This window comes from Vipera berus (genome assembly GCF_964194415.1).
Source record: "Vipera berus genome assembly, chromosome: 1".
Classification (NCBI taxonomy): domain Eukaryota; kingdom Metazoa; phylum Chordata; class Lepidosauria; order Squamata; family Viperidae; genus Vipera; species Vipera berus.
This window is the reverse complement of record NC_138202.1, coordinates 34,459,111-34,476,641: the sequence shown is the minus strand read 5'-3', so window position 1 is coordinate 34,476,641 and position 17,531 is coordinate 34,459,111. Positions and strand designations below refer to the sequence as shown.

The 17,531-nt window shown below is 35.4% G+C and overlaps 1 protein-coding gene across 9 annotated transcripts in view; it reads left to right on the top strand.

Annotated features, from left to right (window-relative positions):
* The window catches only part of MARK3 (microtubule affinity regulating kinase 3), an 83,433-nt gene extending 72,151 nt beyond the window's left edge, over positions 1–11,282 (top strand). For 3 of the 9 annotated variants that reach the window (XM_081319680.1, XM_081319678.1, XM_081319686.1), the window contains 5 exons: positions 553–656; positions 1,145–1,402; positions 4,401–4,427; positions 9,115–9,159; positions 10,908–11,282. In XM_081319680.1, the coding sequence (XP_081175806.1) occupies positions 553–656; positions 1,145–1,402; positions 4,401–4,427; positions 9,115–9,159; positions 10,908–11,253 (780 nt within the window). In that variant the 3' untranslated portion in view covers positions 11,254–11,282. The remainder of the gene's footprint in view (positions 1–552; positions 657–1,144; positions 1,403–4,400; positions 4,428–9,114; positions 9,160–10,907) is intronic. The other 6 variants (XM_081319682.1, XM_081319679.1, XM_081319684.1 and 3 more) reach the window with 3 other exon arrangements.
* The last annotated feature ends 6,249 nt before the right edge of the window (positions 11,283–17,531 follow it).

Genomic DNA, 17,531 nt, shown 5'->3' with positions numbered 1-17,531 from the left:
CATAATAGAATGATTATGTGACATTTCTGGCCCACATTCTTAGTTAATGGGATTACTCAGAGGGAGAAAAATCAAAACTTTCCAGCTATTGTTTCTTATTAAGTCCCAATAGGTGCATGTTGATTTCTGATAAATAAGCCCATTGTTTTTTTGCTGCATATCTCTTTTTAAACAGTCTTATATCTGATAATTCCATGCTCATTGATGGAAAACTATTCATGACTTGGGTGCATTGTTTCTTTGGAAAGTAAGAAACAAATAATTATTTAACTTTTGTTTTTGTACTGTTGTCCCTAAACAAAATATTTTAAATGGGCTTGTGGTTATTTTTTCAATCTGTAAATTTGTATCCATATTTCATAATGTATTGTCCAGTATTTTTGCCTATATCCTTTCTGTTTTTACTTTCTTTTCTATTTCACTAGACTTTCTTTGCAGCTGTTAAAAATAGACATTATATTTATATTTTAATCTAAGTTACATTTTATACTAATATTCTACAATGGTCCCTTCCTTAGGTAATCAGTATAAATGTAGTTTTTCTTTTCTCAGAGCAACACTACACCTGGAGCCATGACACGGCGAAACACTTATGTTTGTAGTGAACGAACTGCTGCAGACAGACACTCGGTAATTCAAAATGGCAAGGAAAGCAGGTAAGAGTTTCTGAAAGGAGGGTTAGGCACCTGTTTCAGGATTATTGGAAGCATATCAGTAAAAAGGTGCTTTTTAGTGAAGAAGATAAGCATGATAAAAGCAAACAATACAGAGATGTGAAAAGTTCTATCCTAGGCATGGAATGTTCTGGTGTTTCCCAGAACATTCTGTTTTTCTCCTGGAATGTGCCAGATTGGGCGATTCCAGGGGAAGAACAGAATATTGTTGAGAACTTTAGAATATTTCGTGCTTGGAATGCAGTTTTGCATAAAATTAATCAATAGCTGAATTATTTAATTTTGTGATTATATACTTTAGTATATGCTGATTTGTCATCATGGAAAATAAGATATCGTATTATTGTACATATGTTAAAAAGAAGTATTATTATAGGACAGTAAAATTTAAATATGTTTGTAAAGATAGCTTTGTAAACAGTTGAGGTTATAGAGTTGAAAGGTTTAAGGTCCCTTTGGCTTTATTCTAGTACCATTCCTGATCAGAGGACACCAGTTGCTTCAACTCACAGTATCAGCAGTGCAACAACACCCGATCGTATCCGATTCCCAAGAGGAACTGCCAGTCGTAGTACTTTCCATGGTCAGCTTAGAGAAAGGCGCACTGCCACCTATAATGGACCCCCTGCATCACCTAGTTTATCTCATGAAGCAACACCACTTTCACAGACACGAAGTAGGGGCTCCACTAATTTGTTCAGTAAATTGACTTCAAAGCTGACTAGAAGGTACGTATTTTTTAAAGAATCACAAACTAAGTTGTGATTACTACAGGAATTTTCAGCACTGAGCAGCTACACCTATATAAATGTTGCACTTTTATGTGTCAGTGATTTATTTTCTGTAACTATTTTAAAAGTCAAATATTGACTTATAAAAGTGTGGAAATTATAGATCAAGTTCAGGAGCATTACTTCCTGATGAGCTGCCTGCATTTTCTCTCAATCAAATGTTACCCTAAAATGGATAATACAGTAGGTTTTCATCCTGCAAAAAGATTTGTAGTTGTGGAAGTCAATTAAAATGACTCTTAAAAAGTGTGAAATATAATGTAGAACATCTGCTGTAATGCAGCATATTATAATAAACAGGAGCATAGGAAATGTTCCATGTGCCTGGATCAGTTGGATTCAGGATTAGCTTTGACTGAACTGAAACATGCACGTTTCCGATACTTTGGTTCATGCACAGTCAACTGTTTATCGGGATGGAACTGTTTAGAGTGAATGAGGAGATGCACAGTCAACTGTTGATCGGGATGGAACTGTTTAGAGTGGATGAGGAGAATACAGTTCGCTAAAGGAAGGCAGGAGAAAGTCCTGAGAAGATTGGGGGATGGTAGGCCAGGGAGACATACCAAGTGGTGATATTGGTATTGGCTGAAAGGAATGAATCCCTGGGAAGACTGGGAGGCAGACAGGCGGGGGAAATATTGGGCCAAGTTTTAACTTAGGAAAACTTATCAACAGAACCTTTCTTTGGCTAACGTTTCTGGAACCTTGCCTCTTTGCTGTTTTATTGTGATTCAGCTCTGTTGCATATCCTGAAAAAGGGGAAGCATTCTTTATAAGAACTTTTCTCAAAATGTATCACATACAGGACATACCATGTTAATGTTCAATGCTTTAGACTTGTAGATGGACAGTATAGCCTCACAATGAAAATTTGAGAATGTAATAGTTTCAAACACATCTTTTACACCTTTTTGCCTACTTTCAAATAATTAATGTTACAGCTGCAAATTTTACAAGTAATGTGAGAAAGAAGATGGTTTTTGTGGGCATTTATCTTTGTTTGGAACTATTGATTACTAGGAGCTCCACATCCAAAACTCCCATGCTTCAGAGATCCCACTTCAGAGATCCCAACTAATTAAGTCCATTCCTTAGTTGTAGAAGATGTTTTGCAAGCAGAAGATACTAGGTTCTCTCTTCAATATGTCCATGTAAATTTGGATGCTTGCGGTAGTTCGTATATATTGGTTAACTGAAGTTCTTGTGTTGTTTTTTTCACCGAAAAATCTCTTGAATGCTCAGCTGTTTTCTATAAGAGAGTTTTGCTGTGCCACCATTGCTTAGATCATTTTAATGATGCCTGATTAGGGCTTAAACCACACATGCAATATTAATCCTTGTCTGTACCGATGCATTGGGTATCCAATACAGATTTTTTGACTGATGAAAAAGGAAAGAATCCTCCTATTCATTTGGTAGCAGGGAACTTGGACATGAAGTATGAATAAAGGAGAATATTGGAAGTGCTGTTAACAAAAATTAAGAGCTCTGTGGAGAATATTTTGGGCCAACTAATTAATTCTTTTGCTGAATAACAGAGTTTTTACTTTTTAAAAGTCATTTTAGTCCAAAACTGGGATGTGCAAAATTCAACAATTTGGGAATGGAATATTTTGTTCTGGAGTAGGCAAATATTGCACATCCCTAGCCCAAAATATTCAAATACTTACAACGTGAATTCCCATTGTATCTGAATTTTTCAAAGAATGTCTGTAAACAACCTGAAATGTGCATGGTACTTACCTATCTGTTCAGTATTTCAATCCACAGCTACAATCTTGAATCATACATAAATAGTTCTATAATTTATCGGCATACTTTTTAAGTCCTTTTGAATAGTTAATCATATTTGTAGAAACTTGTTTATAAGGTTCAGAACAGATTCCTAAAATATGTACATTCAGAAAGTAGTACTTTTCATACCTTGTTACCAAGGATGTAATATGTGCATTATTTCTGCAAGTGATCAGAGCTATGTATACAACTGACCAAACATTTAACTTTAACTCCAAAATGTAGTAATTTTATGTTTGGAATGATTCGTACATATTTGCCAAACCATCATCCTTTGTGTATTTATATCCTACAACAATGTTGTTTTAGGCATTTAAAGCATTAAACAAAATATGGGTGTTTATCTTATTTGAAATATTTGTGATTCTGTCCTTAGAAAATAGAAAAAAGTAGTAGATTTAGATCATATAATGAGGAAATAAATTGGAAAAGTACATTTTTTCAAGTCCCCAGTGCTTTAAAATATACTTCTTTAAATGTAGGTATTCACTTATAGGGAGAAGCAGGCAGAAATTATTCAATCACTCCTATTTAAATCACCTCATTATTTCTCTCAAGCTCAGGGAATGTAGAGGAAACTGGCAAAACTACATGTCAATTTTTTTCCATCCAGTTTTTGATGACCTTTTTCTTCTTGAATGCCTAGTGAGATTTTCTATTGTAATAATATTGTAGAGAGAATGAGCATTTGTGGGTTGGCGAAGCAAGTCATCTTCCACCTGCCTCCTCTGAAGACTGATATCCCTTGTTTTCAAATTGTCTTCAACAACATGTGCATACTGTCTACTCTCTATTACAGTAGTGTACAGTAATACACTGTGCTAATTTAACTGTCTTTGGTTAATGATAAAATGTGGAAAGCAGAAGTGACATGAAAGGATTCTGTGCTACTCAGAAGAGGTTCTAGATCAAGTATTGATAAGTACTAGGAGCACACAGAGAAGAAAAATGTTGAATTCCTTTTAATACTGAAAGGCCATCCTTTTCAATAACTATTTTTAATTTAATTAATGAATTTGAAGTGTTTTCATATTTCACTCAGCTAGACTTATTCTGTGTCTTACACAATGAATAGCTTTTCAGTTTATTTCATAATAACCCATTTGTTAATTATTATTTTGACTTTAATTTCTTTTAGAAACATGTCATTCAGGTTTATCAAAAGGTAGGATTTTATTCATATTTTAAGAACCAGCTCTTGCAATTAACACTGAATTTGGCTTTCTAGCCTTGATTTTTCTTTTTTAAAATGAAACAACACTAAACCTTCTGCTGAGAACTAAATACTTTTCATGAACCCAAGAAAGTAAAATAAAAAACTTCATATTAACTAATGATAATCCCTGTGGACCCCTGAATAATGAGATGCAAAGCATGCCTTGTGCGCTTTACTTACTACAATAGTACCAAAAATAATTTTATTCTTTATACTAATACACTTAGCATGCTTGTGATTGGAGATTGATGTTTGGTGATACTGATTTAAACGAGTAATGTACACGAAACAGGTAAGTAACTCAGAACTTGCTTTATCATTCACATTTTAGTTTCAGTACCTTGTAAATTTCCACTAATAATACATTCAGAAGTGATTTATGCTTTGCAAATAAACTATAAAATATTGATAGTGAGTGTTAAATATCTTCAAGTTTTTCAGAAAGTGTGTGTGTGTGTTGGTAAAAATGGAAGGTGGTATTTTTGCTTGATATTGATGAATATGTTAATCAGAAAAGAAGGAGAAACAAAGAAGCCGTTGCTTCCTACTTCTCCCTTGTCAGTCTGCAGCCAGGAAGAGCTTGTTGGAGCTTGCCTAAATAATCTGCAAGTTTGAGAAGAATTTTTCATACTCCTTGGTTTACGAAAAAGTGGAATGTAGCTTATTGCATATATGTGTAATTAGAGCTGGTTGCGTCACTGTCTTTGCTATTTGCAAAATTAGTCATCAGTTAGTGTGTACTTGTATTTTTTGTTACTGTCTTCATTCTCTTCAGCCTTTCTTCATACACTTGGCTTCATCTTCTTCCCACAGAGAGCTTCTCCACTTTCATATGGACTGCATCCAGTCCATATGCATTATAAGCAGAGTTTTCTTATGCAATAGGAGTTGCCTTTGCTTTATTTCCCGTCTCCTGGCTGCTAGATAGTTTCCCAGTTCTTCTGAGTAGGAAGAAGGGAGAATCTGTTCTATTGGCAAATACTGTTCAATGTTTGATAGTATAATAGTTAAGACTGTTAGAGCTATTTTGCATGTATAGTTGTCAGCTTGCAATGGCTTTGAGCTAAATAGAGGTAGTTTAGTGACTATTCAAAGTTTACAACGGTGCTGAAAAAAAGTACCTTAACAACAGGTCATCGTACTTACAACTATCACAGCATCCCTGTAGTCAAGTGATAGCAATCCAAGCACTTGACAACCACCTCATATTTGTGGCAGTTGCGGTGTCATCGGATCAAGCGGTTGCCATTTTCGACCTTCCTAGCCACCTTCCAACAATCAAAACCTACAAGGAAGCCAGTGGCAAGGTTGCATGTCAGTCATGTAATGTCTCATTTAACGATCACAGTGATTCACTTCATGACTATGGCAAAAAATGTAACATTGAGTGCTATCACATGATGCCTCACTTAACAACCGTACTTAACAAATTTTCTGGTCCCAATTGTTATAAGTTGAGGACCACCTATAGATTGAGTTCAGCTGTTGATTCTTGCAGGCCAAAATATGTTGTAAGGCTTACATAATTAAAGCTGTTGTCAGTGGGCATCCCAGGAAGCATATTTCACACAAATGAAATGCACAGGTCCTCAGTAAGAACACTATTCCCCACTATTTTCAGTTCTATACAAAATTAAATGAAAGTATGTTTTCTGTAGACATTGCCTGCTTTTATTTTTCTATGAGAGCACCTTGGTTAATTAGGCCAGTGGATTTTCGGAATAATCTTGAATGAAAGTATATAATCTTTGAGACATTTCATTTCAGTTTTTGAGACAAAAATATACAAATGTTATGTTACAATCTTACACATAAAAACTGCTACTACTTCCTGTAAAATTACTTAAAACCTCTCCCCAGTGACAGAACCATTTCAAATACAGTTATGTGTAGTCTTCCATATATTTCCCCAGTGGTGTTTGCATCATAGCAGCTTTGTCTTGCTTTTTGTGTAGTTTTATACAGCTCTTCTGGTAGTAGCAAATAGAGGTATCCTTGTTTTGAGTTAAAACTAATACATTTTACTTCTTAATAGAGTTATAAAACCAGTGACTATTTTAGTTTTGTTTATTTATAACTTTTTAACACTCTTGTCCGAGCCCCCCCGCCAATCAAGTAATAAAACTATAAAAATGTATTAAAACATATTTTTAAAAGAAGCAACTGAACAGCAGTAGAAACGATTCAGGCACTGAAATCACTAAGAGAAGACTGTCTAAAAAGCACTTTTGATTCTGTATTGATATTTATAACTTTAATTTTAGCACATTCTGCTTATATTGTTGTCAATTACAGCTTAATTGACAGTATAAAAGCCATCTGGTTTTGTTGCAGCCATACACCAGTATTCCAATTATAAATTCCTATTAGGTTTTTCTTATCGGCTTAACTGAGTTAACTGCTTGATTTATAATGCTTAGCATATATCTTGCAGCACTTTATTAACAAACTAACAAAATTTACCAGTACAAGTGCCCTTGCATAACACAGTGCCAAAACAATAAATTATAGCCAAAGATTATATTTCTTATTTATCTTTTGCTATCTTCCATTATATTTTGCTTTTCTAAGTCACAATGCGAATTAACAGAAGTTATATTATATTTTTATGTTACGTTAGAGACCAGTATTTCTAATATAACATTAATTAGCATTTGAATTGTTGTGTATAATGCTACTGTCAAATTTTATAGCTCTGCAGAATTGGACTTCACATTTGTATGGAGCTCTAGATTACATAGTTATAAATCCTTAATAGATTTAAATCAAAGTGCACTGAACTGCAAAAAGAAATAAGTTTAGTTTTCACAAATTTGTGAAATAATTCAGACATTCATATAAACCAGCTTTATTTTCATACAGCAACCAGCCAGCCTCTTTAGAATATATTTAGCCATTGCCTTACTGCCTTGTTTCCTGTACAGAATAGATGTAGAATTTCACCTGAATATGTTGAGCCAATCAAATACATTTTTATTGTTACTATATTTTATCTCGACTTTTGAGGTAAAACTTTCTATATCAGTGTGATATAGAACAGGGCTTTTCAACCTTTTCACCCATTGTACCACTTTTAGGATATGGCAACATCCAAATACCACCAGTCGCCTAGCAAGGTGTCAAAAACTTGACCAAAAAAAAAGGAAAAAAGTGATAAAGTACAGAGTCCTTGACTTACAACAGTTCACTTAGTGACTGTTCGAAGTTACAATGGCACTGAAAAAGTGCCCCCCAAGCCATAGCCGAGCAAGACACCTGCCTGCCCGCCTGGCAGCACTCTTCCTCCTGTCCAAGGTTTTCATGGTTGTGAGCATTTATGTTGAGGATTGGCAGCAGGGGTGGGGTGTTTGGTTTTTATTCACCCCGTCTGCTGGATGGTTGCAGAAGGTTTTGGTCACTTCACATGACCCTGGGACACTGTGACCGTCATAAATATGAATCAGTTGCCAAGCATCTGAATGTAAATCACAAGACCCTGGAGATGCTGCAACATTCCAGCTGATCGGCGCTTCTTCTGGGCTCAGAAGCGCCAGGATCAGTGCCGAGCTACAGCTGGAGCCTGGTGGCGCTGATCCTGGCGCTTCCACTGAGCCCTGACAGCCCTGCAGCTCCAGCCATCTCTCGCCCAGGCTTGTGCAGTGCTGCCACTGGTTCAGCTCATTCCCCTCCCCTGCTACCACTTTTCTAGGATGGTCGCGTACCACCTGCCAGGTGTCAATGTACCACTGGTTGAAAAGCCCTGATACAGAATTCCACACAAAACTGTGACAATTCTGCAATTAGGGATTCGGATAAGAGCATATTTCAGTTCAGTATCTCAATCTTCTAAAAATAATATAGATAGCTCTGAACATATAGTGCCAAGAAAGGATTTCTTCCTTATTACTCTATTAGCTATTTATCTATCCATTGACAGTAATTTTGTCATAGGCAGAAATTTATTTTAAAGAGAGGTTTAAATATATATATATATATCTTTTTAAAACCATATATTAATTAGAAAATATAGAAGGCTAGTTGAGATTCTTGTTTCACATACAGTTTATGCAAGTTTTATTTTCATTTCTTCCTGAAAGAGTTAAGACATATTTGTCTTGTATTATTTCTATTTTTTAAAGATTTATTGTTAACAGGTAAGGTAGAAGTATGCTAAGTACATGAAGTTACAGAATAATAACATTTCTAACTGAAAATGTGGATACTGTGAACAGCAATTATCAATTTGGCTATAAAATTAGGAAATTTATGTATCAAAAAAATGCTTCCAAAATTCTGGGAAGAATAAAACACAAATAGAAGGTTCTTCTATTAGTTTTATCTTAAGCTGAAATGAATTTCTATTGCTTTAATTTTTTTCCTTCCTATCTAGCATCTTCTACAAGTAATTGAATCTTTCACGACCAATTTTTTTCTAATATCTCTAGAATATCTCAAATAGCAAATACCTATATATTTGATATAGAAAAAGGCATGCTTGATATCCTGAATGTACTCATGTGTTTAAACCCAAGCAGTGAATTGCAATTAAATTGAATGAGATGTCAGTGTGCAGTGTTCTGCCATCATTATTTGTGCTAGTGTAAGATTTGTCTTCTCTTTCCTGCTTTCTTTGTGCTTCGGCATTGTTTTCATTGAGGCTCCCGACTGAATATGAGAGGAATGGGAGATATGAGGGCTCCAGGTGAGGGAAAAATGTTTTTTGCTTAAAATTTTAACTTAGATTAGTATGTCTCGTTCTCCCCTCCTTCAAAATATGTAAGGGTGTTGGTGGTGTGGTGCTGGTGACTTCAATATCAAACCCAAAATGCCTCCTACCTGCGAAACTGTGATTAAGTCATTCAAAGTACATGATTCTGATTTCTCATGCAGGTCTAGACCTACTTCCATATCCTTATAAAAAATCTGTGATCTCAGCTGCAGTGTAATAAATCAGCTCTTAGAGATCCAGCAGGTAGTTTGCTGCTAAAGAATGCTCTCTGTTTAGCTTCAGATTGTCTTGAAAGGAAGCTACTTTCATTTCCAGATAAAGGAGCTACATGCTGAAATTGCCAGTTCAGATTCTACGATGGGAAAACATGCTACCCTAGGAGCAGTTTCATGTGACTAGGACTTAATCACAGAAATGTCTGTAACGTCTGAATGATGAGCTAATATTTTTACATAAATTCCTAGATTTTATTAGCCTAAAAAACCCCAACCACCACCATCTCTAGGATCCTGTTAGAAAATACCACATGCTGGGAAATTAAATGAATTTTTAGAATTTAGGTGATTAATGCTTTTCAGAAGGGCATGGCAGTTTTCACAGGATCAAGCAGCAGAAGAGTATGAACTTCTAAAAATTCCTGTGACCTCATTTTCTCTTAGCTTATCCCCAGAGAGTAAGGAAATTGGGTTGGGAAAGGAATGAGGCCCATTTGTCATATAGAATCAAATGAATTTTCACCCAGAAGACTGTAATCCAATAAACAATAAACAAAAATCTTAACAGCTACTGGTGTAAATTGAACCAGATTGCAGTTTGTAATTTTAATTCTAATTTACCTATATATGCCTTTGGCGTCTAGTCATGCCGGCCACATGACCACAGAGACGTCCTCGGACAAGCGCTGGCTCTTCGGCTTTGAAATGGAGATGAGCACCGGCCCCTAGAGTCGGAAACGACTAGCACGCATGTGCGGGGGAACCTTTACTTTTACCTTTACAGTATAACAGTTTTGGAATAAGTATGTTAATTTTGCTGTTTTTCCTGGAGGAAAACATAAATGACATTTTTTCACCCATACAAATTATGAATGACAATTTATAAAAGAATTTGGTGAACCCATATTATTAATGTAAAACATGAAAAATTATAATCTGTTTATTTTTTTAAAAGAAAATAGAAAATTTTAAGTCTGAAGTCATCTTCTAACAATTATAATCGTTTAAAGAGTCTGTTCTAATAGGTCTTCTGCACCTGTTTGAAGTGCAGCACCAATTTATTGTGCTTTCCCTAAAGAGTCTTAGTAGTGTAAGTTGTTCCTTAAAACCCCCAATTGCCAATGTTGTAAATTTCCTTCAATATATCTGTAAAATTTGGCAGAGGCAAGCCTATTTATTTGGTATTCTGTGAGGATAGGAATATGATCAATAAGGGAGAAACATTTGGAGCAGAGAAGTTGCAGCAAAGTAATATGCAATACCATAGTCACACTTCCATTTGCAGCCCTCACCCCACCCCCATAACATCTGTTTTCAGGAGGAAGTAACTGTGGCCTTTTTTAGCTTTATAGGCCTGTGTCTAATTCTTGTGTTGCTAAACACTAACCTAAGCTTTTAATACTGATAGAAGAATGTTTTAATAATGCATGCTTCAAAAGACAATAGCTTTTACTAACAGCAACTTCCAGGTTCATCCGTGAATACTGAAACTTGATTTCATTTCAGTCGTAACGTGGCTGTTGATCAGAAGGATGACAACAAAGAAGCCAAACCCCGTTCACTACGATTTACTTGGAGTATGAAAACTACCAGTTCAATGGATCCAAATGATATGATGAGGGAAATTCGCAAAGTCCTGGATGCCAATAATTGTGACTATGAACAGAGGGAACGTTTCTTGCTTTTCTGTGTCCATGGGGATGGCCATGCAGAAAACCTCGTGCAATGGGAGATGGAGGTGTGTAAGCTACCCAGACTGTCTCTGAATGGAGTTCGCTTTAAACGGATTTCGGGAACATCCATAGCTTTTAAAAACATTGCTTCCAAAATTGCCAATGAATTAAAGCTGTAATGAGAAGAGCAATCAAGTTTGTAAATTAAGTAGCAAATTCAAGTGGTTTTTTTTGTTGTTGTTTTTGAGGACACCGATGGTCATGTATAGAATACTTAGGGCAATAACTTCTGCATCTTCTGGATCGTGATATTAAAACAGTTCAGACAAGCTGCTGAGCTGGGAGGGAAGTTGGACTTTTTTTATAAGTGCACTACAGCATTAAAGTTGCCTATGTAAAATATTCCCTTCTGCTTTATTTCCAATGCTTTTGAGTCTTGACAAACAATCTAAAACACACCATGTATACATCTGGATATTCCTCCTGTTGTGTGGATGTGTGAATGTACAGTATGTGTGTACAATTATAATATAAAAGTATTATATGTAAACCATTTATAGCATCAGAACTGTACCAGTACCTCTTCCAGGTTAATTTTGGTGCTAAAATTGAAATGGCCAAGGTGAAAGCCCTTAAAAATACTAAGTAATCGGTAAACACAAGTTTCACAGTTCACTGTTGTGTTTAAGATTATGAAGGTTTGGGTTTATGGGTGTGAACGTTATTCCTGTTTTTTTTTAAAATTAATTTTCATGACATTTAAATTTTTCCCCCAAATCATTCTTTCTTTTCTTCTATTTATTATTATTTAAGTCTGAAATCAGTTTAAATTACTTAATTATGATAATTAAAATTGTGGGGGAAATGCTTCAAGGTTTCTTTTTTTTCTTTGCTAAGCTGGTTGAGTATTTTATCCTCATTTTGTTTTTTTCTAGCACACATTATAATTTTAAAATTTTTACTTGAAAAGTTTGTTCTCAACTCCCATTCATTTCAGTGAGGCTGGTGCAGGGAAAACTTGTTGGTAATGAAATCCTATAGAAACAGCCTGAACAATTGATAGAAATTTTGCATTTAAGCTACCTTATAATAATGCATTTCTATTCAGACATTTCTAGTGTGAAAGAAATTCCTGTGGCAAAATAACTGGGCCGGATCAGCAAAAAATGATCAAGAGAGAGAATTCTTGAATTCCAGTAATTTAACTTTCTTGTAGGTATTGTACAATGATTGATAATGTTAATCATAAACAGAACACTATCAGGATGGGTTTATAAAAGTGAGAAAGTATGATCTGTCCTGTCAGGATTTATGTTTTGCTTGGTCTTTCACAATTGTTTGCTGTCCAGATTTTAAAATTGGTTATGCAGGCTGGGAATTATGGGAATGGTAAAAAAAATATTAGGGAGAATAGAGGATTGAGGAAAGCTATTCTAAGTCTATCTTATGGTGTTTTGATTTTGTTAAGAGGCTTAAACTTCCTTAAAGCCTTGTTGCTGGTCCAGTCTTCCTTTATCATCAATTACATCAATATAGCAAAGTCTGCCCTTAGAGACAAAAAGCTGTGGAAAACGGAAAGTGGGGGGAGGATGGGGAGGTGGAGATGGAGAGGATTGCCTGCCAGTGACATGATAGATCATAATTTCCATTTGGAAATCTTTCTGTAAATCTAAGCAGATTTATAGGCTTTCTTGCACAGCTTCATATTTAAAAAATATTTTAGTCACATTGCACTGGAGTTTAGACGGGAATTGTAAATGGCTTTGTTGTTATGCTGGATGCATAAATCCAGTCCCTGGACCTTTAATCTAAACTTCTATTTTCTAAGCTTATGACAAAGCTTCAGACATTCAGTGTAATTATGATGACTAAAACACTTTTTAAGAAGGCTTGCTGATACGAAGCAATTTTTAGGGTGTACTCTACATGAATTTGCTGCAACTATCTGCCTTTTTCAAACTGCTATCTCCTCTGCTGGTCCTTACTAAACTAGGTATGATTTTTCTAAATCAAATCATAGGATGATATATTTTCTGCTGACTGAATCAATGCCTTTTGATTCAAATTTGGCAGGAGCTTAAATTATCATGTATTAGATATATGGTCTAGCAAAAAACTTCATTTAAAATGCAGTGAATTGAATTATAATATTTCATTTGGAGGCACCCAAATAAATTCAATCCAGAATGGTAGTACAGAATACTGAATGTTTCAGACATTTTTCATCTATGTGTAATTCTCCCGTGAAACTTTGTAAAGATGTTATATTAATCCTGCATTGCTGTAGTACAGCACAAACTGACTGACTTCTGTTTTTTTTTAAAAAAAAGAACAGTATTCTGTATAGAGATATAACAATTGTTCAACAGTGGCTGTAGCAAGTACTGATTTTCCATTTTGTCAAAGCAATAAATAACATTTCAGGGCAATTATTTAAAACTTCAGGTGAGTAGCCATCTGTCCTGTTATCTTTCCTGTTTAAATTTTTTTAAGCTAATTGAACTTTTTAATGCATAAAAATTGCCCGTTTTTATATTGTTCTGAAGAGAGCCAGGCCAAACGTGAGAAATAAAAAGGATGTTTCAAGATGATAATATATATTCTTTAGAGTCTGCAGACTTGCTGAATGAGATTTTACCATGTTCATAATTTCTGTGCTAAAGGTCTTCTGCAATACAAACCTTCCGGTGATGCTATAGGTTTTCTAATAAATTTGTCACCTGCCATAACTTGTTTCTATTTGTCAGTAACCTATATTTTACTCATCTTAATTTTGAATTCATTCAAAGGTTTAGAATTTTAAAGCACCTATTTAACTAAAGATTCAATTGTCTACTTCATAATTTACCCAATTCGTTTGCTGCTGTTTATTCTACCAGGGGACACATTGGGATGCTTATCTTAGCAGTATGATGCAGTCATCTTATATATGTAGACATTGGAAAGGAAAATGGCTTCTGCCTGTAGTAATAGCATTCTTGCTATCCATTCTTAAGATGCAGATTTTTGGAAATGCTATTATTGCCAGAGAAACTCAAAATCCTGCTTACACCACCATTATACTTTCTTTTTCTGGACTTCTTGTTTCCAATTGAATTGTAAGTGTGGTTCAAATGTTAATAATGTCATTTCCAATTTGCTCTTTAAGAATGTGATCAATGCCTATGTTTAGTTGATCCAGTACCTGATACTGCTTGGGATATATAATTTTGTTGAAGAATGAGATAATATTGCTTGAAACAAATAATTACACTAAGCCAAACATTTCCTACACTTTCTGCTTTAACTTTATACTGTAGCTATATAAGTATTGTTTCCTATAAAAGTATGAAAAGCTCTGAGGTATTCCTTTCAAGAAACTTACCTAGTTTAGTACCTGTTTTCTATAGTAGTCAATCAATTGTATAAAATTTAGTGGCAGATATAAAAACAGCAAATTAAGTGCTGGCATTCTGAAATGCTGGCTCTCACAATTTTATTTTTATCAGATGCTAAAAGGGACACGGTGGCTCAGTGGGTTAGGACGCTGAGCTTATCGATCAGATGGTCGGCAGTTTGGCGGGTCGAATCCCGAGTGCCACGTAACAGAGTGAGCGCCTGTTACTCGTCCCAGCTTCTGCCAACCTAGCAGTTCGAAAGCATGTAAAAATGCAAGTAAAGAAATAGGGACCACTACGGTGGGAAGGTAACAGCGTTCCGTGTGCCTTTGGCGTCTAGTCATGCTGGCCACATGACCATGGAGACATCCTCGGACAAGCGCTGGCTCTTCGGCTTTGAAACGGAGATGAGCACCGGCCCCTAGAGTTGGAAACGACTAGTACGCATGTGCGGGGGAACCTTTACCTTTACCTTTATGACTATTGTAGTATTTTGAACAGTATATTGAATATGCCAATGTATTTTTTTTATGCAATCATAGCACTAGAATGCAGAAATGAATGCAAAAACCCAATATCTTCCTAAATTAAAATACCCATCTCCTAGTGTTAAGGCTAATGAAAGCCTTATGCAAATAATCCAAAACACCTGAATACTGCAAGTTGTCCCTAGGTATCATAATGCTTAAGTAAAAATTGAATTTTCTTGTAAACCTGTACCTTGCAATTCTAGGTTTCTTTCTTCAAAGTCAGTTTTGGATTTTGTCTTTTTAAAAAGGTGTCCTTCAATGATTTGGTTACATCACTACTCATTCCCAAATTCATGTGGGAAGCTGAGTGGCTGGATGGGTCCATTTACATGCAGAACTAGCACATTTGCAGTCAGTGATCCATGTCTCAACACATGAATTGGGAAATTTTACATTTATGTTGTAGCATCTACTTAATTACTACTTAGTCTTCATGTTCATTGCTTTCTTGGTAGAAGCTACTCTAATTCCTTTTCAGCAGGTCTTGTGTATTGTACCAATAGAAGAGAATATAAGTAGCTCAGGGTTGAAGTATGGAGTCCTTAGTGCTCTCTGAGCTTCATTGTTTGCCAGTAGACATTTCACTGATTATTACTAGCACTGATAATAACTAGTGTGGTAATGAAACTTGTCAAGAAAAGCTTAGCAAGCTTAGCAAGCATCAAGGATTCCACTCACATATTGTGTTTTTCCAGCAGCTTATGTAGAACAGGCTGGAGTATTTTTAAGGACAAGATATTTTTAAAAAGATGTATCCTTTTATAATATCTCTTGTGTCTATGAATAACAGTAAACCCTTTGCTCCTTGATTTAAAAATAAATGTTTTTAAATTCAGGGTAAATAGGGTAAATTGACTGAAGGGACAATAATAAGTCCTTAAAATCCCAGCTATTAACCTGGAGGCAGGGAGAGGATGGGCCCAAAAAAGATACTGAAGACTTTTACAAATGAATGGTATGATCAATCTGTTCACATGAGCTTTTTAAGAATCCTATGCATGTGGAAGGATGACAGCAGGATCATTTTTAAGAGTTCTTGTAAAAGGCATAACCAAAGTAATATAGTAACTCTGGAATTTATACCTATCTGAACAGCAAGACTAGCTCCACAAAATTGTAATGACCTTAGTGGCCACACGATGTCTCTCAGGTGCAGAAATAGAAAAAATACATATACACTGGTGGTTATCATGAATAGAAAAATCTGCTGAAAGATGAATGATGAAATTATAAAGAATAACAGATGCACAGTTAATTTGGTTAGTTTATTTTTAAGACTTGCTGACTTTTTTTTTCAGAAGAGCTCTAAGGCAGCATGCAAATAAAAACGGAAAAATAAAACACTCAAAAGGCTAGATTTATATTTAAAATTAAATATAAAATGCTCAAGTATTAATAAGTGGTCCTGTGTATTTCAATACAACTCAGAAGGAATGCCATTACCAAGATAATCTGCAGGTCATATCTACAAGCAGCAGAACCTTCCTAATAGATGTCATCCACATGTTGGTTAATAGTAAGATCACTCCCCTTTCAATTACTTGGAGGCTAAAACCATGAGGGTTTTATAAATTTGGCATGTTGAATGACCCCAGTAGCTCAGTAGAATTTAAAAGAAAATTTTAGAACTGATACTCTGCAGTTGCATTTATGGGAACTGTAGTCTAGTGTATCTGGAAGGTGTCAGGCTGTGGAAAGCCATTACTACAATGTTTCAAGAACTCTATAGTAGTAGTAACAATATAGTAGTAGTAGTAGTAGTTGGAAGGGACCTTGGAGGTGTTCTAGTCTAACCCCCTGCTCAGGCAGGAAACCTTATACCATTTCAGACAAATGTTTGTCGGGTCTCTTTTTAAAAGCTTCCATTGTTGGAGCATTCACAACTTCTGGTGGTAGGTTGTTCCACTGATTCATTGTTCTAACTGTCAGGACATTTTTCCTTAGTTCCAGGTTGCTTCTCTTTTTGATTAGTTTCTGTCCATTGCTTCTTATCCTGCCTTCAGGTGCTTTGGGAAATAACTTGACAACCTCTTCTTTGTGGCACCCCCTAGTTACTCAACAAAAGTAAATATGCTGTCTTAGCAAGGCATTTTTTAAGTTCCAGTCTGGTGTTAGCCTCTGCAAGTCTCTACTATTAAGACTTAGGAAATGTAATTGCACAGGAAGTCAAGATAACTACCCACAGACACAAAAAACATCAAGTGAGGGTTACAGGAAAGACTTGATACTAAAAACACAGTCTGCCTTTAGTCACTTTCTTAAAATGGAAGGCAGGAAGTGGAGCCTTACAAACAAAAAGTTGCAGTATATCTCCCTAACAGCTATGTATTTGTGTGAAGGTGTGTCTGTGGAAAAAGTGTAACACAAGAAAAAAAAAGGTTCACATTTTTGCTACGCATGTGAGTTTATTTAAAACGTTTATATAGTTGCCCATCATAGGTCAAATTCTGGGTAGCTCCCAATCGTTTAAGACAATATCAGTAAAAACAACATAATATAAATCTATTAAAGCCATAAACATTAATAAGCTGGCACAGAAGTTAAACTTCC